The 27,637-nt window shown below is 33.2% G+C and overlaps 6 protein-coding genes and 1 non-coding gene across 7 annotated transcripts; 5 read left to right on the top strand and 2 right to left on the bottom strand.

The window, feature by feature from the left end:
• The first annotated feature begins 2,361 nt into the window (after positions 1-2,361).
• Positions 2,362-8,708, top strand: LOC132066221 (uncharacterized). The gene is made up of 5 exons (XM_059459575.1): positions 2,362-2,635; positions 7,256-7,758; positions 7,855-8,096; positions 8,280-8,492; positions 8,577-8,708. The coding sequence occupies exons 2-5, from the start codon at positions 7,278-7,280 to the stop codon at positions 8,706-8,708; spliced, it is 1,068 nt and encodes a 355-aa protein (XP_059315558.1). The 5' UTR covers positions 2,362-2,635; positions 7,256-7,277.
• On the top strand, positions 4,071-7,063 carry LOC132067810 (uncharacterized). Its single transcript, XM_059461151.1, has 4 exons — positions 4,071-5,567; positions 5,661-5,972; positions 6,054-6,156; positions 6,249-7,063. Exons 1-4 carry the CDS (start codon positions 4,126-4,128, stop codon positions 6,888-6,890), a joined length of 2,499 nt encoding a protein of 832 aa, XP_059317134.1. The 5' UTR covers positions 4,071-4,125; the 3' UTR covers positions 6,891-7,063.
• A 23-nt stretch (positions 8,709-8,731) lies between the features above and the next one.
• Positions 8,732-11,290, top strand: LOC132066219 (uncharacterized). The gene is made up of 3 exons (XM_059459574.1): positions 8,732-8,837; positions 9,170-9,496; positions 11,207-11,290. The coding sequence occupies exons 1-3, from the start codon at positions 8,748-8,750 to the stop codon at positions 11,288-11,290; spliced, it is 501 nt and encodes a 166-aa protein (XP_059315557.1). The 5' UTR covers positions 8,732-8,747.
• Positions 11,291-12,979: 1,689 nt separating this feature from the next.
• On the bottom strand, positions 12,980-14,052 carry LOC132066790 (cytosolic sulfotransferase 12-like). Its single transcript, XM_059459999.1, has one exon. The coding sequence runs from the start codon at positions 14,036-14,038 to the stop codon at positions 13,031-13,033; it is 1,008 nt and encodes a 335-aa protein (XP_059315982.1). The 5' UTR covers positions 14,039-14,052; the 3' UTR covers positions 12,980-13,030.
• Positions 14,053-15,228: 1,176 nt separating this feature from the next.
• On the bottom strand, positions 15,229-16,329 carry LOC132066789 (cytosolic sulfotransferase 12-like). The gene is given in 2 exon segments (XM_059459998.1): positions 15,229-16,115; positions 16,117-16,329. Coding segments are annotated over 2 exon segments (1,008 nt in total). The 5' UTR covers positions 16,309-16,329; the 3' UTR covers positions 15,229-15,299.
• Positions 16,330-25,511: 9,182 nt separating this feature from the next.
• Positions 25,512-26,761, top strand: LOC132066788 (cytosolic sulfotransferase 12-like). Its single transcript, XM_059459997.1, has one exon. The coding sequence runs from the start codon at positions 25,604-25,606 to the stop codon at positions 26,600-26,602; it is 999 nt and encodes a 332-aa protein (XP_059315980.1). The 5' UTR covers positions 25,512-25,603; the 3' UTR covers positions 26,603-26,761.
• A 446-nt stretch (positions 26,762-27,207) lies between these two features.
• On the top strand, positions 27,208-27,280 carry TRNAV-UAC (transfer RNA valine (anticodon UAC)). Its single transcript has one exon. It is a non-coding gene; the product is annotated as a tRNA-Val (tRNA).
• Positions 27,281-27,637: the final 357 nt, after the last annotated feature.

The raw sequence follows: 27,637 nt of genomic DNA, 5'->3' as shown, positions 1-27,637 counted from the left end.
GTGGGACGATGCCACATCGAAAGAGAAACTGAGTGTGAAGGCTTATATTAAGAGCCCTGGTATTTTCAGGTTTTGTTAAAAAATTGAACTTATATTCAAAGTTTTACAAACACGTTTGTTCAAGAAAAATATCATCATTCTGAATAAACTTATAACAACTCTACAAATTCAGGCATTCCTAAAAAATGGCTAAAATAATTTACAGTACCGTAGACAAATACTTTATTGAATCATATTTGCTTGTATTTATTCAAATAATATACACATAATATCTATTTAACTTCTACCTCAATTGTGTTCTGTTTTTTTCAAACTAAGTAGCCATTCCATAGCCACAATTACATAGACATGCGATTCATCCATTTAATTAAGGAGATATTAAAAACAAATGGAATAGATGAACATAAGACAGAAGAACAACACACAATAAACAAGAGGATAGTCATACACTTCATGTGAGCTCTCGACTTCACAATTTTCTTGTCTTTCTACTATTTTTAATTCAGTTATTTGAATTACCACCCCAACCCCCCAAGAGTATGCTATTAACGTGAGTGCCACAGCTTCATCAGAATAGTTAGCAAGGCAATCTCACTTCATGCTTTGTTTTGTCCTTTAGGCAATGAACTTTTTGTCAAGTAATGATTTCAATTTCAAGATATTCTTTGGTGATTATTATATCACTATTCACTATAACCAAGGAAATCTAACCTTTTCTTTTTACCTAGTGCATGATATTCGTATTGGAGCTCAACAAAATCCGAATTCGCTTTCCCACATTGGGCGGTAAAGCCTTCTAACAAAGTAGAGTCCATCCTCGAAGTTCGTATCCAAGACTTTTAGTTAAGGATGACATATACTTACCACTCCACTACAATCTTTGTTGATATCATGAAAATCTAATATAAGTCTATACATAATACTTTTATGTATCAATTTATATGATACTCCTTCTTCTTTAGTTTATCTACGAAAGAATGAGTCCTTTATATATGTAAAATAATTTAACTTTAAACTTCTCATTTTATTCTTTTTTAGATGATTTGTAACCACAAATATATTTTTGAATTTTTTTAGACTTTTAAACGTCAATTCTTCTTAGACTCCGCCCCAATTAAAAACATCACGTACATTGGAACAAAGGAAGTAATATAGTAGTGATAATTAGTGGTCCTATAGTGTTAGAATGGAATCTGAAAAACTTTAGTAACAAAGTATTGCATCTTAATATCCAAGAGTAAAGAAAACATGCGAAAGAATTGAGACACGAGTGTGATGATGATTTCTTGTACCTATTGAGCATTCAGATTACATTGAATTTATTCCAATTAGACATTTTTTTTGGCAATCAGTTAAAATTACAAAGTGTGTGTAATACATGACTTTTAATGAAGAGGTGCGTATACTATTTCAGGAATATATAAGTATATAATATATAGTGTATATCGTAAAGAATGTATATATATTTAAAAGGGCCGCAGAATGTCAATTTCTTTTGGTGCATTTTGGTTGTTATTACCTAATAGATCCTTATAGCAATAACAGGATTGATGCCATTGCGACACCTTTATTTCTATTTTTTATTGAGTTTGTTTTGTTTCCGTTTCTAAACCTATTTTTAGTTTCTTCCAATTTGAAGTTTATACTTTATACTACTACTTTACGCAATAACTTAGCATAATTAGTAAGTTTTCAAAGAGTTACCTGTGAAACTTTCACATAATAAGTGACATATTTATATTAAGACGTTAGTCATTGGTGCCCTTTACGCGTCAAGATCCACAGGTCCGCCTACGTAGTACTTATTACACTCGCAGTCGCGTGGCAAAAAAATGCTTAAATTGCGGCGGTTTAATAGCGGGGGGTCGAGTCAAATACAACCCCGCAAATTTCATTAAATAGCGGGGGTTTACATGTCCGACACAAATAAAAGAAACTAGCGGGGGTTTGGAACCTCCACCATCTGGGAAAAAAAATAGCGCGCAACTTTTCCCTCACTTTTTTTTTTTGGCTCTTTTTTCTCTGAAAAATGTTCCCTCACAAATAAAAGAAACATTAGTATCTTTTCCCTCTCTCTCAAAACCCTCTGCCTCTCTCACTACTTTTTATTTCTGCAAATATGACCAAACAGACTCAACAAAACCATTAGACTCATTCTAATGAATTGTATTTGTAACTTTGAAATATCCTTTCTCAAACTTCAAATGAAATTGGTCCAAACATGGGTACGAAATTAGTTTTAAATAGAAGCTGGAGTTTTTGAACGAAATTGGTCCAAACATTGATCTCAAAGGTAAATTTTTGCTCAAAATTGATTTTTTTGTGTGAATTTTTCTAATGTGTCCCTCACTTTTTTTCCACCTTTGTCTTGTACTGCTACTACTTCTACTAATCTATCTATTATCTCAAGTATCTTCTGATTTTTGGTATTTCAGTATATGGGTTTTCCCCTTTCTTAATGTTTTCATGTGATTATATGTTCAAACACCTATGATTTTTTAAAGATTGACACTTCAATCGCTGATTAATGAATAATATGACTTCACTAATTTTTTGGGTTTACCAGGTTCTTCTTCATATTTTGATCGTTTTGCTGCGTGTTTCCCGATTATTAGGTGATCTACACAGTTATTAGGTGAGTTTTTTTTTCCGATTTCGTCTTTATTTTTCCATCTTTTCTGATTATCAGTGTTATTTATTAGATTTGTCATTGTGCTGAGTTTTAAATTGAAGAATGATCTTTTCTGTGTTTTGAGTCTTCCATGGAAGATTTAGCTTACTTTCACCTAAATTTTTTGGCTAATTGGTGATAAATCTCTACACCTCTGTTGTGCGTGTTTTAAGCTTTTCAAAGTGTAGTAAGAATGGAACTGCTATGAAACTTGCCTTCGAGGTGTTTGACAAATTGCCTGAAAGAACAAACTTTTTGCTGTGTTAGGACCCTCTTAAATCCAGATTGTTTAACCAAAAATAGCTTTGAATAGGATGTTTCAAAAGAGAAAAAGGGACACGGAAAAGAGAAAACTTACATCTATAATCTTCATATTACTATATTCTCCCCCAAAAAACCATGAATTGGCAGGGGAAAAAAAAAGATGCATACCAAAAAACCATGTTAGATTATGTATGTTCTCTGTTAGAATTAATTGTTTTTTCATTTTCTATTATGTTCACTTATGCTAATAGGCAACTCATTTTCTTTCTCATGAATTCTTATAGGTGATATTGTTGCACACTAATCTAATTTTTTAATGGATAAATCTTGGATTGGAATGCCAAGGAACACACCAGAGTATGTGATTGGTTTGAATCAATTTTTGAATTTTGCATTTAACAATGCAGCTATAGGAGATAAAATAAAATGTCCATGTCCTAAATGTGGTTCTAGGAAGTGGCAGACCAGGAAAATAGTGTTTAATCATTTGATTGACAAGCCGTTCCCTAAAAATTATGTCACTTGGTTTATGCACGGGGAAATGAATGTATTGCATAATGCCAGAAATAGAGAGGTCACTCAAGATGTACCACCCACTGAAAATCCTGTAGAATTATTGATTAATGAAGCATTTGGGGGCTTAAGGCATGAGGGTGTTGATGTAGGTCCGTCACAAGTGGTGGGAGAAGAAGAAATGTTACATGATATGCCTGCTTCAAATAACAAAGATTTGTTTGAGTTACTTGGAGATGGACGTCAAGAATTGTATGAAGGGTCTAAGTACTCAAAGTTGGAATTTTTATTAAAGCTTTATCACATAAAGTGTTTGTCTGGGTTAAGTGACAAGGGAATGACTATGATACTAGATCTACTCAGAGATGCATTTAAATTTGCAAAGATTCCTAATTCTTTTTATGAGGCCAAGAAAACCATCAAGAAGTTGTGTCTTGATTATGTCAAGATAGATGCTTGTCCAAATGATTGCATGTTGTCTTTGGGAAGATGATGTTAATGCAGAAACATGCAAGTATTGTCACACTTCTAGATGGAAGCCTGAGAATGAGAGCAATAAAGATCATGCACCTACTACAAGTAAGAAACAAAAGAAGAAAAAGGAAAAAAGCAAGAGAAAAAAGCTGGCAAAAATTTTGCGCTACTTTCCATTAAAACCAAGATTACAAAGATTGTTCATGTGCTCTAAGATTGCTGAGCATATGAGCTGGCATGCGGAGGATGGTAACAAAGATGGAACCATAAGACATCCTAGAGATGGTGAGGCATGGAAGAGGTTTGATACAACTTTTCCTGAATTTGCTTCTGATCCTCGAAATGTTCGATTAGGTCTAGCTAGTGATGGTTTCAATCCTTTTGGGACAATGAGTACTAATTATAGCATTTGGCCTGTGGTTTTGGTTCCATATAACCTTCCTCCTTGGTTGTGTATGAAGCAACCAAATTTCATCCTCTCAATGATCATTCCAGGTCCACGTACGGCAGGGAATAACATAGATGTATACCTACAACCCCTTATTAAGGAGTTGAATGAGTTATGGAGGGAAGGTGTGGACACTTTTGATTCATCAAAGGATGAAATGTTTAGAATGCGAGCAGCTCTTATGTGGACAGTTAGTGATTTTCCTGGACTTGATATCTTATCTGGTTGGAACACACATACTGGCCTTGCATGCCCCTCTTGTAATTTTGACACAGAACCTTGTCGCCTTCGTCATAGTAGAAAGTGGTGTTTTATTGGCCATCGTCGGTTTTTGGGAAGAAACCATAAATTTAGACTGATGAGGCATCGTTTTGATGGGAATGTCGAAGAGAGGACCCCTTCGAAGAAGTTATCAGGGTCAGACATCTTGCAACAAGTGAAAGATATCAGTGTCACATTTGGAAGACAAACAGAATTGAATGGTAAAAGGAAACGAAATGGGAAAGGGAGTATTGGAGAAGGTGCAACTCAACAATGGAGAAAAAAAAGCATATTCTTCGATCTTCCATATTGGGAGTTTAACTCGTTGCGCCATAATTTAGATGTTATGCATATTGAAAAAAATGTATTTGACAATATTATATACTCTTTGCTAAATGATAAAGAAAAATCAAAGGATCATGTTAAGGCTCGAAGAGATCTACAAGATATGGGTATAAGGCGTGATCTTTGGCCGGATGAGAATGATGAATGTAGGCTTGGTGCATTTACAATTCCAAAGGAGAAGAAAGTGACCTTCCTCAAGACTTTAAAGAATATCTCAGTGCCAGATGGTTATTCAAGTAATATATCTCGTTGTGTTTATTTGGATCAGAAAAGGATCTTTGGACTAAAAAGTCATGATTGTCACATCCTTATGGAACAATTGTTACCGATAGCAATTCGCAATGTGCTTCCAAACCAGGTTGTTGCAACTTTGGTAGAGCTTTCCTCGTTTTTTAGGCATCTTTGTTTGAAAAGCTTAACCCTCGCAGACCTTGAAAAGCTACAAAATCGAATTGTGGAAACTCTGTGCCATCTAGAGATGTTGTTCCCTCCATCATTTTTTACTGTAATGGTTCATCTAACTGTTCATCTAGTGGATGAAGTAATACAAGGTGGCCCGGTGCATTATCGATGGATGTATTTTGTTGAAAGGTAAAATATTTCTTATTCAAAATATTTTAATCGATCTTGTAATAGTATTTCAATGTAAATGCTTCTTCTAACACCTTATTATTTTGGTTATAGATTGTTAGGTCATTTAAAGTCCCTTGTAGGGAACAGATCACAACCAGAAGGTTCCATAGCTGAAGGCTACATAGTTGAAGAAGCTCTAACTTTTTGTTCTCGTTATTTTGAGGGAATTGAGTCAAGGTTAAATCGGCCTAAACGTGTAAATGATGAACCAAATTGTAATGAGGCTTCTAAAAAGTCATCTATGTTCCCCCAACAAGGTAAACCTGTTGGAGGTTCCACAACAGAACCATTGACTCTTTTGGAGAAAACACAAGCTCATCGATATGTGTTACTTAATTGCGCAACAGTGAAGCCATTTGTTGAGTAAGAAATTTAAATTGATTTGATTTATAAGAAACATTTAGAATAATTGGATTTAAATTGATTCATATAACACCTTTGTAGTGAATTTAGACATCACATCAGAAGAAGTAGAGGCCGAAAACTTTCACCAACAGAGGTAGAGAGGAGAGTTAGTAAAGAGTTCCCTGATTGGTTTCCTAAGAGAGTAAGTGAATATTATTAGAATGTTTCCTGATTGGTTTCATAAGTTTTCTTGTATCAATTTATATTTCTAACATAAATGTGTTGTCTATTTAGATAATGAATCCGGATATAGCAGACACTATCTCCGATGATATGAAGTTCTTAGCACAAGGTCCGGCACAAGATGCAAGAAGATTCAGTGCTTATAACATTAATGGATTCAAATTTCGGACTTTGTCTAGAGAACAAGGATTAAAAACTCAAAATAGCGGAGTCTTTCTTGTCTCTGACACTTCTTGTGTTGCATCTAGTGCAGATAGATATGCAAGACAAGCAGACCTGCCATATTACGGGAGGTTGGAAGATATTATTGAGCTTAATTACTATGGCCGATTCAGGGTTGTTCTCTTCAAATGTCAGTGGGCTGACACTACTCGAAACAGAGGGTTCAAATCAGATGTTTGGAAGTTTAATTGTGTCAACTTCTCTAAATTGATTCACACTGGTGATCGTGAGGATGACGATCCATATATTGAAGCATCACAAGCAAATATGGTCTATTATGTTGATGATGAAACTGATAAAGGATGGAGTGTGGCTGTACATCTAAAGCCAAGAGATTTGTTTGACATGGGAGAGGTTGATGAAGAGGAAATATACGAGAATGAACCATATCGACAACAAGAATTTGGACAATTTTTTGATGTTGATTACGAGAATATCCAAATTGCAATAGAGGAGAATATGACTGAATAGATATATCATTACTTTTTTAGTTCCCTTCGTCACCTTTTTTTCCCGCTTGATTAGGAAGGTTTCATTAGTGTTTTTTCCAGAACTTACTATCTTTTGGTTAAGAAAGTTATCTTTATTCTTTATGGAATTTTTGAGTTGCTTGTTATTTGGGTTCTACACAGGATTTAGAAAGTGTTTGAAAGTGTTTGATCCTATGTTCAAACATTTCTTTGAAAGTTCACTTTTTAACCATATTGGTTTATTTGGATCTTAATATGTTCAAATATTTCTTGATCTTTCTCATTAACTACTATTTTCAGCAGCTATATTCAATCTTGACGTTTTGCTGTGGATCTGCTTACTAACTTCATTGCTTCCTGCTGCAGGATTCATTATTGAATTGTAGATATGCCAAGGTTCAAGCGTTTGCAGAAGAAGCAAAATTCAGTTCAGTCAGTATCTCATCCAGTTGCTGAATCAGGACCTTCTTTTCTTCAATCAACGCCATGCCTGCCAACACATCCGACCATGTCATTTCGGGCAACAACACATCTGGCCCCATCATTTCAGCCTACATCGCAGGCGACTCCAACATTTCAGCCGGCATCACAGCCGTCTCGATCAGTTCACTCAATATCCCATCCAGCTCCGATGGATCAGGCCGCACCACAGCCGGCTCCAGCAGTTCACCCAGCATCACAGCCATCTCGGTCAGTTCACTCGACATCAAATTTGGCTTCGACAGATCAGGACTCACCACAACCATCTCTGTCAGTTCACTCGACATCACATTTGGCTTCGACAGATCAGGACTCAACACAGCCAGCTCCAACAGTTCAGGCCGCATCCAAAAAGCGTTCTAGGTCGCATTGGATTGTAGACGCAATAGGTAAATACTTTTGACTATCAGTACATATTCAACAGTCCCTTCTAAGTTGTTGTTCATCTCTCTCGTGGCTTCAACTGATCTCTTTTCTTATTATAGATTCAGAAGAAAATATCAGGAAACTCAGAGTGAAAGTTAATGAAGTGATCAATTTAACGTGTGAAGAACGTATTGTGGTTGATTTTGATTACTTGGATGAACCATTTGGAGATGGACGCGGCCTTCTTTCACGCTTTTGTGGAATTTTGGCATGTGACTGCTCTTTATTTCCAATCAACTTTGAGAAATGGTTAAGTTTACCTATTTCATACTTCAACCGCGTCTTCGATCAAATTATAAAGGTATAAGCTCTATATTATTACAACTATATCACTGTCTCTTTTTTGGTGAGAAGCACAACTATATCAAATTATAAAGGTATAAGCTCTATATTATTACAACTATATCACTGTTTCTTTTTTGGTGAGAAGCACAACTATATCAAATTATAAAGGTATAAGCTAACCAATGTTTTATTCTTGAAGCCCAAGTTCTTCTTTAGGACAACCGAGTCAGTTGCAATGGGACATGTCTATAAATCTATTGGAAAGAAGTGGGCTGCAAATAAAAATAACTTGTGGAAGACACATGAAGACCTGCTTAAAAGTAAAACTGAGATTATTGAAAGTGTGCCGGATGGGATTCCACGTGATCAATGGATTTCTTTTGTTGATTACCAATATAAAGATTCAACAAAGGTACTTATGTAACTGCTTATACTAGTCTTTCTAATTATATAATTATTTGTTTTTCTAATTGAGTTTCAAGTATATTTTTATAAGGCAATGCGATTAAGAAATGCTGAAAATCGAAAGAAACAGACTATACCACACACAGGCGGCTCCAAAGCTAATGCTACGAGAAGGGCTGAAATGGTGAGTAAATTAACTTGCTATGTAATTATTTCTATGTAGTAAATAATGATTTGATTTTTATTTATAGATGGCTCATATATGACAAAGGAAAGACGAGCACAAATATACCTTGCTACTCATAAGAATCAAGATGGAGTATATGTTAATGAAGCAGCAAAAGAAATATGCGTGAGTTTCTGTGAATTCTCAGCTTATCTCAAGAAACAAATCATGAGGATTGGGGAGTAGGGCAGATAATTGAAGTGAGCTAATGCTGATTTTTGTATATGAAAAAATGATCGGTGGTTGGATTGACGTTTTTAATATAGCAATATGATCTGATTCTATGCTCTCTGTTTCATTGTTTGAAGTTATTTTTTTCAAATTTGTCCTTAGAATCCCATCTCTTTGCTTTGTATCCTAAGTTTTAAGGAATCAAGTTAAAGTTTTTCCATCTTATGGGTTAAAAATTTCACGCGTTCCTATTGGTTTATTTGTGACAATGAGTTTTGTATGTGTAGGAAAAAATTGAGTTAGCTTTAAGCCAAAGCACCATAGACGAGTCTCAAATTTCGCGAAATGATGCCGTCGGCAAGGTGCTAGGAGAAGAGCACTCTGGGAGGGTGAGGTGCTTGGGATTAGGACCTGTCCCCAGTAAAGTTTTTAAACAAGCAAGACCTCGTTTCAGCGGTACAAGTGCTTCAAGAAGTGAAGGTTCATGTTCGTCCCAATGTCAACAGAACCATAAGAAAATGATAAATGCTCAGGAAAAAATGATGAATGCTTTCGTGATATATGATAATGAAAAAAAAGGAGACTTCGGGTTCTTTGTGTCAATGAAGTCGGCGGTTTGTTGTGTAATATTTCTTTTTCATTTAATTGGTCTGAAATTTTTTGGATTTGATTTCTCTTTGACAAATAGAGAGTGTGGCTGTTTTTAGAATGTTGGTTTATTTTGTGTCGGAAAAATAGTATCGGCATTCGGATGATAAAATTTGTAATATGATGGTCCTTTCCTAGGGTTCGCAGTTAGGAACGAGATAATAAATACCGTTTGTATTTGTCAATGAATTATTTGTTGTGTAATAAATTGGTCCATCCCTAAGAAACAAGCAAACAGAGAGTAAAAACAGAGTAGTACATTCTGGTTTGTTGTGTACTAAAATAATAGATAAGAGTTCCTAGTCCTGACTTAGCTAGGCATGAAAATTCTCAGCTCAAAGACGAATCTAGAGTATGAATGCAAATGTGAATGAAAAATGATAGAAATGGTCATTTGTATGAGTTAAAGCATCCAAAAGATCGGGATATTAAGAGACTCAAAGGCTATGTATCATAAATGTTGTTTAATTCATATAGTAATAGGAATTTAATTAGAGAAGAAAAACAAGTTCACAACTTGGGAGAGTTTTGCTAACCTCATAATGAGCTTAGTTTTCATAGAAATGTGTGTTGTCTTAAAGTTCTTGCTATATAGAGGGGTTGAGAGAAAATGATTCAGAGTAATTAATTTGATCAAGCTTTGAGATGAAATGATCGGTAGCCTCACAAGTTAGAGTGTTTTGCATTTCATTAGTGCTTTAAACTTTTACATATGAATGCTAGATAAACTCGGTGGTATAGATTACGAATCTATACTTGATATTGGATAGTTTTGATTGGACTAACTTGGTGTGAAAATTTTCTAGTATATACGATGGTAGTTTTGAATTTTGAGATGATCTATTATAATATGCGAAGCGTTTTTAGTGCATAATAATGTAAGTGTTAATTTGTCTTTTTTGGGTCAATAAGTGATTGCATTTTTCAATATATTATATGATGGAATTTGACTTCCATTAACTTGGTTGTTAATTTACCTTTTTTTTTTTTTTTTTTTTTTTTTTGTGCTCGTGAATACTTGAATAAACTAGAAATAAATCAAGAGATATGATGAACGTGTTTAGTCACACTATGTTGCTTTTTGTTGGCCAGCTTAATCTCCTCCACCTCTTTTAGTCACCCTTATTTTGAGACATTAATTTGCTTCTTCCTTTGTTCAATCTTAAAAATAAAAAAATAAAAAATTAGTCTACAATGTTTATACGACTCAACACAATCACTACTATTTTGGTAATTCGATATTCGGTAATAGTTCAAGGATTGGTGTAAAATTTCTCCTCTCGTTTCGGTTCTTCGAGATATTAATACCGTTTGGTATTAATATCTTTGGTAAAAGAAATAGAAAACTTTGGAATTATGCGAAGTCTTATGCGGTCCTTTCTTGTATCAAAATGGCTCCATAATTGCTTGAACGAATGAAATTTTTGCATTAGTGGAGTTACATAGATATAGACACCAGTTATTGGTCTAGTGAAGTGCTTGAATTTAATGTCAGCAAAGGTATATTGTGGCTATATGCTTGAATACCCATTTTATTAAAGTTTTGTAGCTTTATTCTCTACTATGTTTTATTTTCTACTGTATGAGCAGTTGGATTTCCAAATTAAACTTGAATAAAGAGTTGTGGTGTTATCAGGATAGTAGCTAACTCTATTTCTATGCTTTTGATTATGCAGCCAAGTGATGCGGCGAGTGGATCCCTTTCGCCCATGGATGCAAGAAGATCATGCGGTGATAGTAATCCTAGTGACAACCGTTGATTTCATTGTATTGTTTGGTAGGAACGGATGTTAGAATGCTGGAGTGAATGTATTATGTTTAAATTTAGTTTTGAGTGATACGATAATGCTACTTAAATTTTTAGTTTCAAAAACTAAGGGTACTTTATGATAACATTTGTGATTTTACGATATGCTATCGATGTCTCTTAAAGTTTTAATGTTTTTTTGCTTTGATTATGATTTCTAGCTTAATTAGTGATTTTGTAATCGATAATATATAAAAAAAATTCAATGAATTGTTGGGGGATATGAGACTGCCAGGACCTTTAAATATAAGTTAATTTATATATAAATATATATATATATATATATATATATATATATATTTTTAAACCGCCGCAATCTGTCATTGAGAATTATTTTTAAAAGATTAAATTTTAAAATTACGGGGGTCAACTGCCGTAAAATAACCGCCGCAAATTAGTTCTGGCGGTCAGAAAAAAACCGCCGCTAATTGATTGCGACAGCTGTTATTGTGGGGGTTTTGACAACTGCCGCAACAACACATTGCGGGGGTTTCAAACCGCCGCAAACCTTAAAAATAACCCCCGCAATTTAAGCGTTTTTTTGTAGTGTTTAAGCTTGGGAAATGGGTAGGAAACAAGGGGAAGAAGAAGAGAAAAAATAAAATAAAATAAAAATTGACTAAATAAAGCCATTCACGCCCCACTAATGAGTGTATCACACTCACTATGTCAAGTCAGCGAAAATTGTCTAAATAGCACTGTCAGGCCCTATCATAGGTGTCTAAATGAAATAAGGCTTAGTTGAGGTGTTTAAATTAAAGACCTTGGCGACCACAAGGGGTCCCCGATGGCTTTTGCCTTATTTTATTATTATCATCATAATCATTATAGTAATTATCGTCACTTTTTGCATGCCGAGTGGGCTCTAACTATTTCCTCCGTTTGCTTTTATTTGTCCACTGTGGACTTTACACATTTTTTAAGAAATAATAAATAAAGTGCATAATTTACCATGATACCCATATTAATTGATGTATAATTGCATTGAATTTGGAAAATAATTTGGAATGATTAATTAATGCTAAGGGCAAAATAAGAAAAATAAATTATTTTTCTCTTGATATACGAAAGTGGACAAGTAAAATTGAAAATCTATTTATGGAATTGTCAACAAGTAAAAGTGAACGGAGGGAGTAATCTAGAAAATGCTAAATCGAGACGGATCATTATCTTAATTACCTTTGCATTGAATAGTGGGTGCTCTTTAACTAATTTAGGAAGTGCTAAATAGAGATTTAAACGATCTACACCTTAACATCACGCGTAGAAGCACCTAAAATGAGTTTGTTACTCAATTATTAGAAATTATTTAGTAAAATGGCTCTTCTAAAATTATTTTCAAAAAATTATTCTGATCAGTTTTATGAGTGATTCGGCACTCAATTCTTGGTTTGGTATTTATAGGTCCTTGTGGACTCCCTTCAATGCCGTTGTCATTATTGTAGTACTCTTATTAAGGGTTTGGTGTAAAATAACTCTAGAAAAGTTTCTTTTATATGACAAAATAAAAAAAATTACTACATTTTAATAGTTGAGTGACTATATGAATAATCTACATCCAACATAGCACCAGGACTACAATAGAACTTCTCTAATCTGATCATGTTACATTAATCTCAAACACAACTACTCCAACATTGACTTTCAGAATAAATAATTGCATTCAACTGGCATAAAGCTTATTAACGCTAAATCAAGTGTACAAAAACTTTAATCCAGATCCTTGGAACTTTTGCTCAACAACATGATTGAGTTTCTCACTCATCTCTATTGTGAAATAATTCTTCCAATCTCCAACTTCCCCTTTACGAAAAAACAATTTATTTTCCGGTCCAGTTGACAATTTCCCATTTATATTCACCTCCAAATTGCTTAAATTCTCAAAGCTACACATTCTTAATATTTCATCCACCACTTCACCATTTTCTTCCTCTATAGAAATTGGACATTCCAAGAATTCAGCTAAGCGTTTAAGCTGAATTTTTGGTTGCTCTTTAATTTCTTCATACATCAAAAAATGTACTTTATGAGGCTTTTTTATGCTTTCTTTCCAGTAATCCAACACGTGATTCCAAAACGGACCATGAAGGCTCACACCCTTACAAAAAAGATCAAACATTTCTTCAATGGAATTGGTATCTAAATAACCAAGTCTTAAACTGTTTGAGAAATGCCACATCGAAATAAAAGTGTCGCTAGGATTCCTACATAAATAAACAAGTTTGGTTCTTGAATCTTGCACTGATTTTGGTAAAGAAGCATAAGGTAAATGAGTTGACAAGAGTCTAGGTGAAGTAAAGGATGAAAAATTAGGGACTTGACCATCAACATAGGGTCTACGTTCCAAAAATGGAACAAGATCATGAGGGTTTTGGACAAGTAAAGGGTGATTTTGTTTAAAAATAGGATGTTTCATTTGATTCACTAGAGAAAATAAAAGTGATTTTAACCAAGTGGTTCCTGATTTAGGAGTTGTAACAAGAATGATATCACTATCTTGAGCCTGAAATTGTTGTTGACATGCAATCACACCTTGAATTACTCTTGGCGATGTCCAAAAACCTTGGTAATTGTAGATATATGATTCAATCCATCCTTTTTCTTTGGGTAGGATAGAGAGCAATTTCTTACACTCTTCACTTAGGTCATCTTCTTGTAAATATTTGGGAGGAAGTGGTTGAGAAGTTTGAGATATTGTCATGGTTTTGAGGATTGAGTGTCGAATATCTACATTAAGATATTCTCGATATGGTGAATATGTAAGAGAAACTCTAAATATATGAAATATAATTAGGAATATTCTACATTTAGTGTAGAATATTGTGTAGCATTTGTTGTAGAATATTATGAAGAATATTCTGTAGGATTTACATTTTTAGTGTAGGATATTTTACTTCCTTTCATCTCTTATTTCTCTTGTCTATAAATAGCAATGTATTCTGATTTATTTCAATCAGATAATTGAGATAATCATTTTTTAGTGTGCTTTCTCTGTTCTTGACAATGAGGGTATATATCAAGATGGATTACGTTACATACACTGACTACATAAATATTCTTTTATAATATCAATGCATTTTAACATGTAATAATATATTAATTACCATTTTTACTAGATTAACAATTAATGCTTTTTTAATCTATAATTACCTAATAAGTAACTTGATATGTGTGGATATTTTTTACACCGTCAATATATAAAATTTAAACTCATAAACATCATACCAGGCATCTTTGAAATCTTCTATGATTTACAATCTATGTCTGGACAGACTGAATAAAGCCCCTAGCTACATGATGGATAAAGATGCTATCTCTTTTGTAAGATTTATTATAAACTAGACTAGTGTAATTTGGCTCGTGCTAAGCCTGGGCAAAAACTGACGTTAAAATTTAATTTGTAGATTTATTTTGAACTTTTTTCCGCTCTTACTTTTTTTTATTTTTTTTTATTTTTTTATAATATTAGTTTGACACTTTCTAAAGAATTCTAAAATATTAAAGTACAAAAAGGTATCTAAGAGTTAAAGGAAAATCCTTTTCTTAGTTTATATATTAGATTTGTTAAAACAAAAAATCAAACAAATGAATGCTTTTCTAATTTCTATTTTACTAAAATTATTTAAGATTATGGGATAGCATGTACTAATTACACTATCTGAGTGTGAAAATTTTGCATTTTGTGTAAATTCTTGTGGTTTATTTGATATGGGTTTCAATGGAAGTCCTTTTTGGGAGAGCTGCTGACAAAATAAAAAAAAAAGATTACTACATGATTTTTAATACTAGAGTGACTATTTGAATATTCAACATCGAAAATAGTGCCACGACTACAATGGAACTTCTATAATATGTTCTTGTAATATGTACTTGTTACATTAATCTCAAACACAACTACTCCAACATTGATTTTCAGAACAAATAATTGTATTCAACTGGCATAAAAGCATACTAATGCTAAATCAAGTGTACAAAAATCTTAATCCAGACCCTTGGAATTTTTGCTCAATAATATGATTGAGTTTCTCACTCATCTTTGTAGAGAAATAATTCTTCCAATCTCCAACTTCCCCTCTACGAAAGAACATTTTATTTTCCTCTCCGGTTGACAATTTCCCATTTGTATTCACCTCCAAATTGCTTAAATTCTCAAAGCTACAGAGTCTTAATATTTCATCCACCACTCCACAATTTTCTTCCTCTATTGAAAATGGGCATTCCAAGAATTCAGCTAAGCGTTTAAGCTGAATTTTTGGTTGCTCTTTAATTTCTTCATACATCAAGAAAAGTACTTTGTCAGGCTTTTCTATACTTTCTTTCCAATAATCCAATATATGATTCCAAAACGGACCATAAAGGCTCACTCCCTTACAAAAAAGATCAAACATTTCTTCAATGGAATTGGTATCTAGGTGATGAAGTCTTAAACTGTTTGAGAAATGCCACATAGAAATAAAAGTGTCCCTAGGATTCCTACATAAGTAAACAAGTTTGGTTCTTGAATCTTGGACAGATTTTGGTAATGAAGCATAAGGCAAATGAGTTGAGAAAAGTCTAGGTGAAGTGAAGGATGAAAAATTAGGGACTTGGCCATCAACATAGAGTTTAAGTTCCAAGAATGGAACAAGATCATGAGGGTTCTTGACTAGTAAAGGGTGATTTTGTTCAAAAATAGGGTGTAACAATCGATTTATTAGAGCAAATAAAAGTGCTTTTAACCAAGTGGTTCCTGATTTAGGAGTTGTAACAAGGATGATATCACTATCTTGAGCTTGAAAATTGTTGCTGACATGCAATCACACCTTGGATTAATCTTGGTGATGTCCAAAAACCTTGGTAATTGTAGATACAGGATCCAATCCATCCCTTTTCTTTTGGTAGGATGAAGAGCAATTTCTTACACTCTTCACTTAGGTCATCCTCTTGTAAATATTTGGGAGGAATTTGTGGAGAAGTTTGAGATGTTATCATGATTTTGAGGATTCAGTGCTTTCGTTTAGTTTGTATGGTGAAGGTTTACTCGCGAGGATATATATAGAGACGGGATTTACGTTACGTATACTAGTAGCAAAAAAAGTGTTTATATTATCAATGAATTTTAACTTGTGATAGTATTTTTAACTTGTGATAGTAGGTTAATGCCGTTTTTATATTAGATTATCAATTAATACTTAAAATTTTCTATAATTACCTAATAAGTAACTTAATTTTATAAATATCTTTTACACCGCCAACATAAAACAACAGAGCCATTCACATCTGTCATGTATGGTCTTATTATTATTATTATTATTATTATTATTATTATATGCTTATCTCTTTTGTATTTTTGTAAGCTTTATTGTAAAGTGGAGTAGTACTTTTCTATTTACTTTTTTATTAATGATAGTGGCTATATAGTGGTGGAGCCTGCTTACCTTCATTGGTCTCAACTATCGATAACCACATGTATCTTAGATAGGGTATATGTCTAATTAGAATAAAATGATAGTGGTCATATAGAGGTGGAGCCTCCTTATTTTCATTGGTCTCAACTGTCGATTTTACGTGTACTGAATGAAAGCTAATTAGCATACTATATTAAATGACATGGTTGGATGAAGTTCTCGCTGGAACCTAGCTAAGGTTTTTGATTTTTTTCCTTGGTCGGCCTAAGTTTCTAAGTCACCGGGGGGTTGAATAAAATGAGGAATTGGTTTTTTTATACAATTGGATCGGGTCTGGGTTGGTTAAAAAGAGTGGCTAAAAATAAATGGAAAAAGAAAATGTTGTGGCCATCAGCAAAAACAAAATGCCCCAAAAGGCTCAAATTTAAGCAAATGACTCAAAACAGTGCTTAGGCCCAAAATAGAATGTAATTAATATTGATGTCCTTTCGCTAAGGATGCTTTGCTTTCTCTTCTAATCACCTTCTTATTTCCCCTGATTAACACCGCCGGTTTACGATTTGATTTCTACAATTTTTGTAAGATAATCCTTATTCACTTTTTTACCATATTTCTCCAAATGTAACTTTAGTTCTTAATGATTGATATATCGGTGTTATTCATGATTTCGTTAAGACATTACCTTTGTAATGAGTCTGATGATTGGTTGAATATTTGTATTTCTTATCCTTGGCTGAGAAAAAGAGTGTATACCAGTGGACATCATTCACATCCTGGATGCTTGCATAGAAATCCCAGAATGTACACAAACATAAATAGTAAAATATACGTCAAATATTTTTACAAGTATGCGTCAAACACTTTCGGATGTGGAATGCACAATTGCATTGGCAGCTTTACAAGTATGAGTCAAATATTTTTCTTTTTATGATGTTCTTGATCTATACAATAATTTTTTACGGTCATAAATTTACGTATACCAACTTCCAACATGCTAATAGAATGTTAAGCAAGATAAAAAGTGTAGGATATTTTGGAGCATTTTAATAATAAAATAATACATTTGTTTGCTGCCTTTTCATTCCCCACGTCCAGAGGCAGAATGTGGAACGGGGTCTTAAGTTTGGTTTTAACCACATTTGTTAGTGGTAATAATATGACCATTATTTTGTTTGTAACCTCCTATCATTAATCACCCATGTTCATCCTTTTGGTCTTGTAACTCATGTAACCTCTAAATCATAATTCTCCATTATCTACCTATTTTACTACCCCATTCATATCCTATTCAATTCAAGGATGATTTTGTTAACTATAAATAGTTAGTCATCCTAACCTTCCGATAGATGAAAAATATTGGAGAGTTTGAAGATAAGAGAGATTTTTTATGTTGAAGGAAGGTGTTAACATGGTGAAGCCAGATGACTCTTCAATCAGTGGCCCGAGTTGGTTGAGTACACGACGACGTTGACAGTATTGTAGGACTGAGAGGACAGTCGAGTTATATACCGAATCAAATGAAGATTATGCCGCAATGCCGCAAGTGCCTTTAAAAGAGGAGATATCCGCACTTCTCACTTAAAGAATATTTATTTATTTTGTTCTTCATTTTGTTCATTTTATTTTTCAACTGTAATTTATTGTAATTTGTGGTATATTCACCAACAAAAAGTCCTGATCTTCTAGAATTGCCTGATCTACACGTGATATTGTTTTTTAGATAATTTTAATACGTTATTTAGACATTTTATGCTGTCACGTAAAAGAGAAAATGGACCTAAAAGTTAAATGACTCATGATAGACCAAAAAATACTAGTCGTATACTCTATGACATATTATTCTTGAACATATTGGTTATTAAAATGTAGCAGGATCCAAATGCTTGCATCAACAGAGGCGGATCCACACCATTGGGTGTGGATTTGCTGGAACCCACAACTTTTATCCGAACCTTGTATTTATAATGTGAAACCCTTCAAATATATAAAAACTTTGGTACCGAGAACCTTAAAAGCAACAGACACTACTAGTTAAAACCCACATGCTTCAAATCCTTGGATCCGCCTCTCGCGCATCAACAAAAGCATGCATGATTTTAGCATATCTAAGTGGGGACTTGTCCCTTAATATAAAAAGATTGAGTTGCATTATTATTCTTAAGTACCATTAGAGACCATATATGTATAAGCATAATTAATTAGGAAAGTAATGCACTTATCTAAAGTGTGTTTGCAGTGTAATAATTTCTATTAGAGACTATTATGAGCATCAATAAAAATTTCTGGTCACCCTTTTTTTTTTTAAAATTGGTTGGCCGGGGCTTCTTAATTGTAAGGCGTCTAGAAGTCTAGTATTTGGCTTTTTTGTCATGTCTTATGGGCATATTCACAAAGAGAAATGCTTTCATGGGCCACATCTGTTTCGACTCAAGAGCATTTGTAGTGATGCCGTCAGAGATAAAAGAATTTGCCTATAATTAGGCAAATGAATAACTTGTTCACTTGTAATAAATTGTGAAGTTTTGCTACCTATAAATTAGATAGTGTTTGGCTAAGTATTTTTTAAAAATTTACGCATTTGGTGAACATCAGAAGTGTTTATTAGCCTAAATCAATTAAAATTCATAAGATGATCAGTCTAACTTGTGATTCTACAACTTATAAGCACTTTTGATTTGACCGAATCTTTTATAAGTTTATCTCTAATATCTTTGCAATCTCCGATATACTCATCCTAAAAGTACTATTTTAATCTTCTCTCTATTCTACTGCCATCATTCGTCCTTTTTAATGCAAAAAATACGTTTAAACTTGCATTTTTTTTTATAAATAGCTCTAAAGATATTTTAGTCATTTTAATAAGAAAAATATTAATCACCACTTTCAGTCACTATTTTTTATTTTATTTTTTGTTAAAAAACGAGACTAATCTCACTATTTACGAAAGATTCCCAATATACAACTATATATGAAGCCGATTGGTATATGGGTAGTTTTACCACACTTCAACTAGCCATTTACGTGTGAAGTATTATCCATGGAAGCCACCTTTAGGGCTGTGCTTGGAATTATCATTGTTTGTAATGTAGTTGAAAATGCGGTAAGAGTGTTTGAAAAGTAGCAGCACAAATTTCAAGAATTTTCCTGAAACACAATTAATTATAAGAGAAACTCCATGATTAATTGTGTACTCTAGATCAGGAAACATATATAAGCCAAACTGCTGGAAGTGAAAATCTAAGAAGTGTCCAGGATGAGTTCAAGACTTCCCCTATTTCCGGAATCTCTCCGGCTACGTTAGTTGTAATCTTGCCAATTTATTTTCTACGAATCATGAGCACTCAACCTATCGAAATTCTCTCTCGAGCAATCACAACAATTTACTGGGCATATTCTCTCGAACTATTTTAGCTAGCAATTTCTCACCACTCACTATAACCACATCAAAGCTTCGTTATCTCCAATCCCGCTTTTAAACCCGCCGTATTGATCTCTCATATACCTAGGGAGTGACGTTGTTCAACAACTACCTAAATAAGCATTCTCTCTCGAGCAACACATAATAAATAGGAACATCTAATCGATAGTCATTCAATCAACTGAAATAAGCACAGTAGAAAATCCAACAGCTCAATTATGTAAAAACGTAACAAGAATTCATCCTACAAAAGGTTCCATCAAAATCCTAGATAAGAAATCTAATTACTCATAGTATTGTTTAATAACGTAGCATAGAATCCCATAACAAACAAGTAAAAGAAGGGAAGAAATTGAAACTCTAAGTTTAATTCCCGTCGCTTCCGCTCCTTGCCTCTGAAAGTTGGATGTCGCTCCCTCCTTGCGTTGCTGCCAACGTCCGGTCCTAGAAAATAATATGACTTGCTTATATAGTGTGTAAACCAGCTTGGACGGTTTTGCCCCTATAACAATTATAGCACTCAATATAATGCAAGGATACTTCAGTCAAATAAGTCTTTATGATGCGAAGTCTACCCTATTCCTTTATCAAACGTCTACGTGGCATAATGGATTAAATATTCCCAAGCCTGGCCTTTGGTGTATATTCTCCATAATTGACAAAAGACAAATTGTTATTCCTCACGATGTTGCTCTAAGTGCAGCGTTTTTTTCAAGTGCAACTTAACCATTTCAATTCCCATACATCAGAGGCTCGCGATGGACCAAGCCCTCGTCTAAGCAGCTCGGGAGACGTCTTCAACTTTCCTCCACTTTACTTGTCTTGCTTCAATTCTTGCCAAATATCTCTTTTCGGTCCGTTTTGATCCAACACACATTGTATACACATAAAAACATAACATTAAGCACAAAGCAATATAAATAATACTCAAACGACGGTTAAAATACTTAAACATGAGGCAAATAATGACTAAATAAATTCATTTTAGGTCGAGCATTAGTAACATATACTTGTAGCATAAAGATTCTTTATACCATCAATGAATTTTAACTTGTAATAGTAGGTTAAATATACACTATCAATTACTCCCTCCGTCCCAAAAAGTTTGTCTTAGTTTGACTTGACACGGAATTTAAGAAATAAAGGAAGATTTTTGAAATGTGTGCATTTACAAAACAATCTTAGATATTTGTGTACATGTAGCATCATCTCATAACGTTAAATGATTCTAAATATAGAAAGATGTCAATCTTTTTACGATAAAAAGAAAAAAATACAATCTTTTGAGCGAGGGAGTAATACTTAATAAATATATTTACCTAATAAGTAACTTAATTCTACATATATCTTTTACACCAGCCAACATAAAACAAAAGAGCTATTCACATATCTCATGAACGGTCTTATTATTTATGTATGCTATTTATTGTAAAGGGGGTAGTACTTTTCTATTTACATTTTTATTAATGATAGTGGCTATAGAGGTGGAGCGTCCTTATTTTCATTCTGCCTTGCGATTTTTTTTTTTTTTTTTTTTTTTACTAAGCCGGGGTTCGAATCCCAAAACCTCGTACAGATTAGGCGAAGAAGAAAAATTAAAACCACCAATTTCTTTGAGGCAAAAAATTAAAGACCACCCCAAAATAAGAACATTCCTGCGAATTTCCCCTTGAGTGTTAGAAAAAACGGTTATGCGTATTGTGATGTACAGTATTCTTTCTCATCCCTGCTCTGTATCTCTCTGAGTTCTCATACCCTTCTGTATCAGTCTCCTTCTTCTTATCGTGTCTTAGTTACTGTTCTATTGCTATTTCTATTATTCTAATCGGCTTTTAGTAGTTAATCGGAGACCATTGAACTTTCCAAGTTCTCTGCTTGTTCTTGAGTTAAGCGTTTGTTACATATATTTCGGCTATGTTTTATTAACGGTCCTAAAAAGGGGCTACTTATACACTTCGTCTCTTTATATCTTAGTGTGGTCTCGCAGTAATGTAGGTTTCGTTGAAATATACTCCCTTCATCCCATACAACTTGTCCACTTTCCCCTTATACGTCCTTTAAGAAATCATAAATAAAGGTATATTTTTAATACATTACCCTTATCTCTCTCCAATAAATTGTACTTTAATTCATATTTAATTCATATTGTTACTTTCAAAAACAATCAATGTTAAGGACAAAATAAATAAAAATTAATTAATTCTATATTGGTTTTTTAAATGAACAAGTATTTTGAGGCATTTAATATCTATAATAATGTGAACAACTAATATGAGGCGAAGGGAGTAATAAAGTTTGTGATGGAAAAGACTTGATGCCTATAAATATATGGTCAGGTTCTCTCTCCTCAACCCTAGACGAGTGCACCATTCAACTGCCAACTAAGACGAACTGAGACGAAAACAGACCCAAACGTTCCACACTTATGGATGTGGAATGCACAATTGCATTCACAGTTATACAAATATGCAACTAATAGTTTTTATTTTTATAATGTTATTGATCTGTGCAATAAATTTTAACAATTACTCTCTTCATTTTAATTTGTTTGTCGGTTTTGACTTGAGAGTTTAAGAGGGTAGAAGACTTTGAAATTTCTTGTGGTCTTAAATTAAAGATATGTAGAATGTATTAAAAAATGCGCTTTAATTTTGTGGTTTTAGACATATCATGTAAAAGTTGGAATTAAAGGGTTGTCAAAAAAAGAAAGATGCATTTGTTTTTAAACGGATTTAAAAAGGAAAGTAAGACAAATAAATTGAACCAAATGGTATAAAAATTTTCGGTGTACAACTACCAACTTGCTAAAAGAATGTTAAGCGAGTTAAAAAGCCCTGATTTTCTGGAATTGCCTGATATATGATAGATACTTTTTTTTTTTACACAAGGTTAATACATTATTTAGACATTTTTTGCTGTGTCACATAAAAAGAAAATGGAGTTAAAAAGTTAAAATGAGGCTTATCATAGAGCAAAAAATACTAGTCGTACACTATGGCATATTATTCTTCATGAACATATTGGTTATTAAAATGTAGCAGGATCAAAATGCTTGCATCAACCGACATGCATATCTAAGTGGGGACTTGTCTCTTACTACGAAAAGATTGAGGGTGTGTTCGGTATGTAGAAAAATATTTTTCCTAAAATGTTTTTAATTTTTCATGTTTGGTTGATCAAAGCTTTTAAATAATATTTTTTCTAAGAAAATAAGTTGCTTAAAAATGAGAAAACTATTTTTACTGGAAGTAGGAATAACAAGTTCCACAAGTGATCTTTCACATTGACAGTGTCCTTCTCGCCCTCCAACTTCCTCTTCACTCCCACTCCCCATCCCCACCACTCCACACCCCTATCCCCCACCCCCACCTCTCATAGTACTTATCTAGATTATATAATGCTTTTTGAATAAATATTTTTTGCATACGTACCGAATAAAAGAAAATAAGTAAGAAAACTACTTATTTTCTTGCAAAACATTTTCCTTCATACACACCCTGAGTGCATTATTCTTAAGTAAAGTACCATTAGAGACCATATATATAAGCATAATTAATTAGGAAAGTAATGCACTTATCTAAAGTGTAGTGTACATAATTTCTATTAGAGACTATTATAAGCATCATTAGATTTTTCTGGTAACATTTTTCTCCTGTGAATACCTTGGAGAAGTGCATTTTGTAGTGATACTCACATAGACAAAAGAAAATGCCTATAATTAAGTAAACGAATAACTTGTTCACTTGTAGTAAATTGTGAAGTTCTGATATCTATAAATTAAAAAAAGATAGTGTTATTGGCTAAGCTTATAAACATTTTTTGTATTTACATATTTGGTGAACATCGAAAGTGTTTATAAGGTTAAATCAATAAAAGCCATAAATTGATCAGCCTAACTTGTGGTTGTACATTTTATAAGCACTTTTGGTTTAACCAAATCTTTTATGATTTTATCGAACATCTTTTGGAATCTCCGATACACACATCCATATACTCTATTTCCATAATTAGTCTTTTTTTCTATTTCCATATAATTTTTTTTTTTTTTATGCAAAAAATACTTTTAAACCTGTATTTCTTATAAATAGCTTAATTTAGTGACAATTCAGTCATTTTAACAAAATAAAAACAATCAAGTTCAATTGGAAGCTAAGGGTTTTGCCACTCGTCTCAAGAACATATTAATACATAATTGAACAATTTTGAGTTGTTATTCCTGAGGTTTTTGCAGTTAATTGAAAAGAAATTTTCTACTTTCTAAAAATAGTATGTTGGATTAATTATTTATGGTATCTCTCCTTCATTTTCCTTTTTAATTCATACATCTTTTTAAATGATTGCACAAGGCATATATTGAAGGATGAGTCGAAACAATAATGCATTTGAGAGACAAAAAGTTAACGTGTGAAATTGCCCCCAAATGAATTTAAGATTAGTCAATCATGTTAGCACTAGATATGTATTTGTCTTGATTCTTTTACAAATTATTTACAAGATCTATGTTAGATCTTTTCTTCAACTACTAGCTTGAAAGCCATGTAAATTTATTTGGGGTCAATTTCACACGTTGACTTTTTGTCTCCCAAATGCATTATTGTTTCGACTCATCCTTCAATATATGCCTGGTGCATTCATTTAAAGAAGATGTATGAATTAGAAAGGAAAATGAAGGAGAGATACCATATATAACTAATACAACATACTATTTTTTAGAAAGTAGAAATATTATTTTCAATTAACTGCAACCTCAGGAATAACAACTCAAAATTGTTCAATTATGTATTAATATGTTCTTGAGACGAATGACAACACCCTTCCAATTGAACTTGATTGTTTTAAAAGTATTCTTTGCATAAAAAAGGGACGAGTCATGGAAATAGAGTACAAGAGAAGACAGTCTCACTGCTTGGCCATGAATACAAAAGGCCCGCACGTGATGGGGCTTACTTGCTATACGTTGAAGATAATTAAGTAAATAAAAATGTGTTCTCGTATTCCGGAAAGACATACGAGACTGACACCCAATTCTGCCATTCCACTGAGCGAACCACATATACCTGTCTACCCATTCATTATTATTTCAAATTTTTTCGAAACATAACTTAAGCATATAAAGCACCATCTTAAACATAACTTAAGCATTCATTGTGCGCTGCATGACAATCGCACGTCTAGGATTACACCGTAAAATAGTAATAATTTGTGGTATAAAACACAGACTGACAAGTGATTTGAATTGTTGGAAATTAACTAGACTTTAAGACTAAAATTTTAGACATGCCATAAGATTGGAATCAACCTAGCTCAATTATTGCCTAAGCCTACGTAAGTCACATTGTTGGTGAGTCAGCTCTATATATATCCGCATTCATGAGTAAATCTCCATCCTGCAAGCATTCATGAGTAAATCTCCATCCTGCAAAACTAAAAGAACCACTCAATATATACACACTTCAAAAAAATGCCAACATGTCAAACTTCTCCACAAATTCCTCCTCAGTATTTACGAGAGGATGAACTTAGTGAAGAATGTAAGCAATGGCTCTTAACCTTACCAAAGGAAAGAGGATGGCTTGCATCACATATCTACAATTACCAAGGTTTTTGGACATCACCAAGATTAATCCAAGGTGTGATTGCATGTCAGCAACAATTTCAAGCTCAAGATAGTGATATCATCCTTGTTACAACTCCTAAATCAGGAACCACTTGGTTAAAAGCACTTTTATTTGCTCTAATAAATCGATTGTTACACCCTATTTTTGAACAAAATCACCCTTTACTAGTCAAGAACCCTCATGATCTTGTTCCATTCTTGGAACTTAAACTCTACATTGATGGACAAGTCCCTAATTTTTTATCCTTCAACACACCAAGACTCTTGTCAACTCATTTGCCTTTTGCTTCCTTACCAAAATCTGTCCAAGATTCAAGAAACAAACTTGTTTACTTATGTAGGAATCCTAGGGACACTTTTATTTCTTTATTTCATTTCACAAATAGTTTGAGAATAGAAAACATGGGGACCAATTCTATTGAAGAAATGCTTGATCTTTTCTGTAAGGGAGTGAGCATTTATGGTCCGTTTTGGAATCACATGTTAGATTATTGGAAAGGAAGCATAGAAAAGCCTAAGAAAGTACTTTTCTTAATGTATGAAGAAATTAAAGAACAACCAAAGTTTCAGCTTAAACGTTTAGCGGAATTCTTGGAATGTCCATTTTCTATAGAGGAAGAAAATTGTGGAGTAGTTGATGAAATATTAAGAATGTGTAGCTTTGAGAATTTGAGCCATTTGGAGGTGAATATAAATGGGAAATTGTCATCTGGAGAGGAAAATAAAGCGTTCTTTCATAAAGGTGCAGTTGAAGATTGGAAGAATTACTTTAATATAGAGATGAGTGAGAAACTCGATCATATCATTGAACAAAAGTTCCAAGGTTCTGGATTAAGGTTTTAGTAAATTTGATTCAGCATTATATTTTGCCAAGTATTGCATACAATAATTTCTTGTCCTGTCACTTTGTTTGAAACTGAGAAGTTTTTTCACATTATTATTGTAAAATTGTGATTGCTTGTTGTATGATAAATAAAAGAATGCATAAGTTATTTGGGTGTTTATGGGCATCAGTGTTTAATTATTCTAGCTAGGTGACTACAATAATGATATGGAGGGTGGAGAAAAAGAAAAAAAAATTAGATAATATAGAGCAAATTCATATTCAACTAGCTAATTGTGAGACGTGATACATTGATAGAATTCTCCTTTTGTCACTATATTTTATTTTATTTTCTTTTTCCAGAAGTAAACCTTTCCTTTAATCATTTTTGGATATCTGAAATTCGGTATTGAGTCAATTCTTAAATCCATAATCATTAAAAAATCTTAATTTAATTGAACTGATTTGATCTCCTTGACTTTGAATATCGTGATTGGTTTAAAAAAAATGTTGGAAAAGCATCTGAAAGGTCATACTTGAAAGTTAGAGGCGGAAAATTCAATTTTAACCAAACAAGAAAGTTATATGTAAATTAATAATCATTTTTAACAAGCATAACCAGCTTGTTGGTGTGGTGTAGTGGTTATCACGTCAGTCTTACACACTGAAGGTCCCCAGTTCGATCCTGGGCATCAACAATTTTACCAGATGAGCTTTTTTTTTTTTTCTCTCTCTTTTTTCTTTTTAAACCAGATGTGCTGGTTTTATTAGAAAATACTTTATTTTTATCGACATTACCTTCTTTTTATTATTATTTTTTGTTGTTGCTTTTTTCCAACAGAAATGCATCCTTCTACTACTATATATACGTGCTATTTCTCTGTTAATTTTGTAATACTTCGATGCTCATTACCTCCTTCGTTACTAAAATGGAGAGGAGCATCATCGCCCTAGTTATTAACATTAGATAATTTTACAAAAATTAAGTACACTTACTTTAACGTTCTGTGCTCAAAACGAGAACGAGCTTGCTAGCGGACCATTTTCGTTCCATT

This window comes from Lycium ferocissimum, chromosome 8 (assembly GCF_029784015.1).
Source record: "Lycium ferocissimum isolate CSIRO_LF1 chromosome 8, AGI_CSIRO_Lferr_CH_V1, whole genome shotgun sequence".
In the NCBI taxonomy this organism is placed as follows: Eukaryota; Viridiplantae; Streptophyta; class Magnoliopsida; order Solanales; family Solanaceae; genus Lycium; species Lycium ferocissimum.
This window is presented reverse-complemented; position numbering and strand designations above follow the sequence as displayed.

Bases quoted from the DNA above. Each gene is read 5' to 3' on its own strand.
- LOC132066219 (XM_059459574.1), top strand. From the start codon at position 8,748: ATGACAAAGGAAAGACGAGCACAAATATACCTTGCTACTCATAAGAAT. The intron at 8,838-9,169 runs GTGAGTTTCTGT...TTGTATGTGTAG, and splicing joins AAGCAGCAAAAGAAATATGC to GAAAAAATTGAGTTAGCTTT. The intron at 9,497-11,206 runs GTTTGTTGTGTA...TTGATTATGCAG, and splicing joins TTGTGTCAATGAAGTCGGCG to CCAAGTGATGCGGCGAGTGG.
- LOC132066790 (XM_059459999.1), bottom strand. From the start codon at position 14,038: ATGACAATATCTCAAACTTCTCAACCACTTCCTCCCAAATATTTACAA.
- LOC132067810 (XM_059461151.1), top strand. From the start codon at position 4,126: ATGTGCTCTAAGATTGCTGAGCATATGAGCTGGCATGCGGAGGATGGT. The intron at 5,568-5,660 runs GTAAAATATTTC...TTTTGGTTATAG, and splicing joins TGGATGTATTTTGTTGAAAG to ATTGTTAGGTCATTTAAAGT. The intron at 6,157-6,248 runs GTAAGTGAATAT...TTGTCTATTTAG, and splicing joins CTGATTGGTTTCCTAAGAGA to ATAATGAATCCGGATATAGC.
- LOC132066788 (XM_059459997.1), top strand. From the start codon at position 25,604: ATGCCAACATGTCAAACTTCTCCACAAATTCCTCCTCAGTATTTACGA.
- LOC132066221 (XM_059459575.1), top strand. From the start codon at position 7,278: ATGCCAAGGTTCAAGCGTTTGCAGAAGAAGCAAAATTCAGTTCAGTCA. The intron at 7,759-7,854 runs GTAAATACTTTT...TTCTTATTATAG, and splicing joins TTGGATTGTAGACGCAATAG to ATTCAGAAGAAAATATCAGG. The intron at 8,097-8,279 runs GTATAAGCTCTA...TTATTCTTGAAG, and splicing joins TCTTCGATCAAATTATAAAG to CCCAAGTTCTTCTTTAGGAC.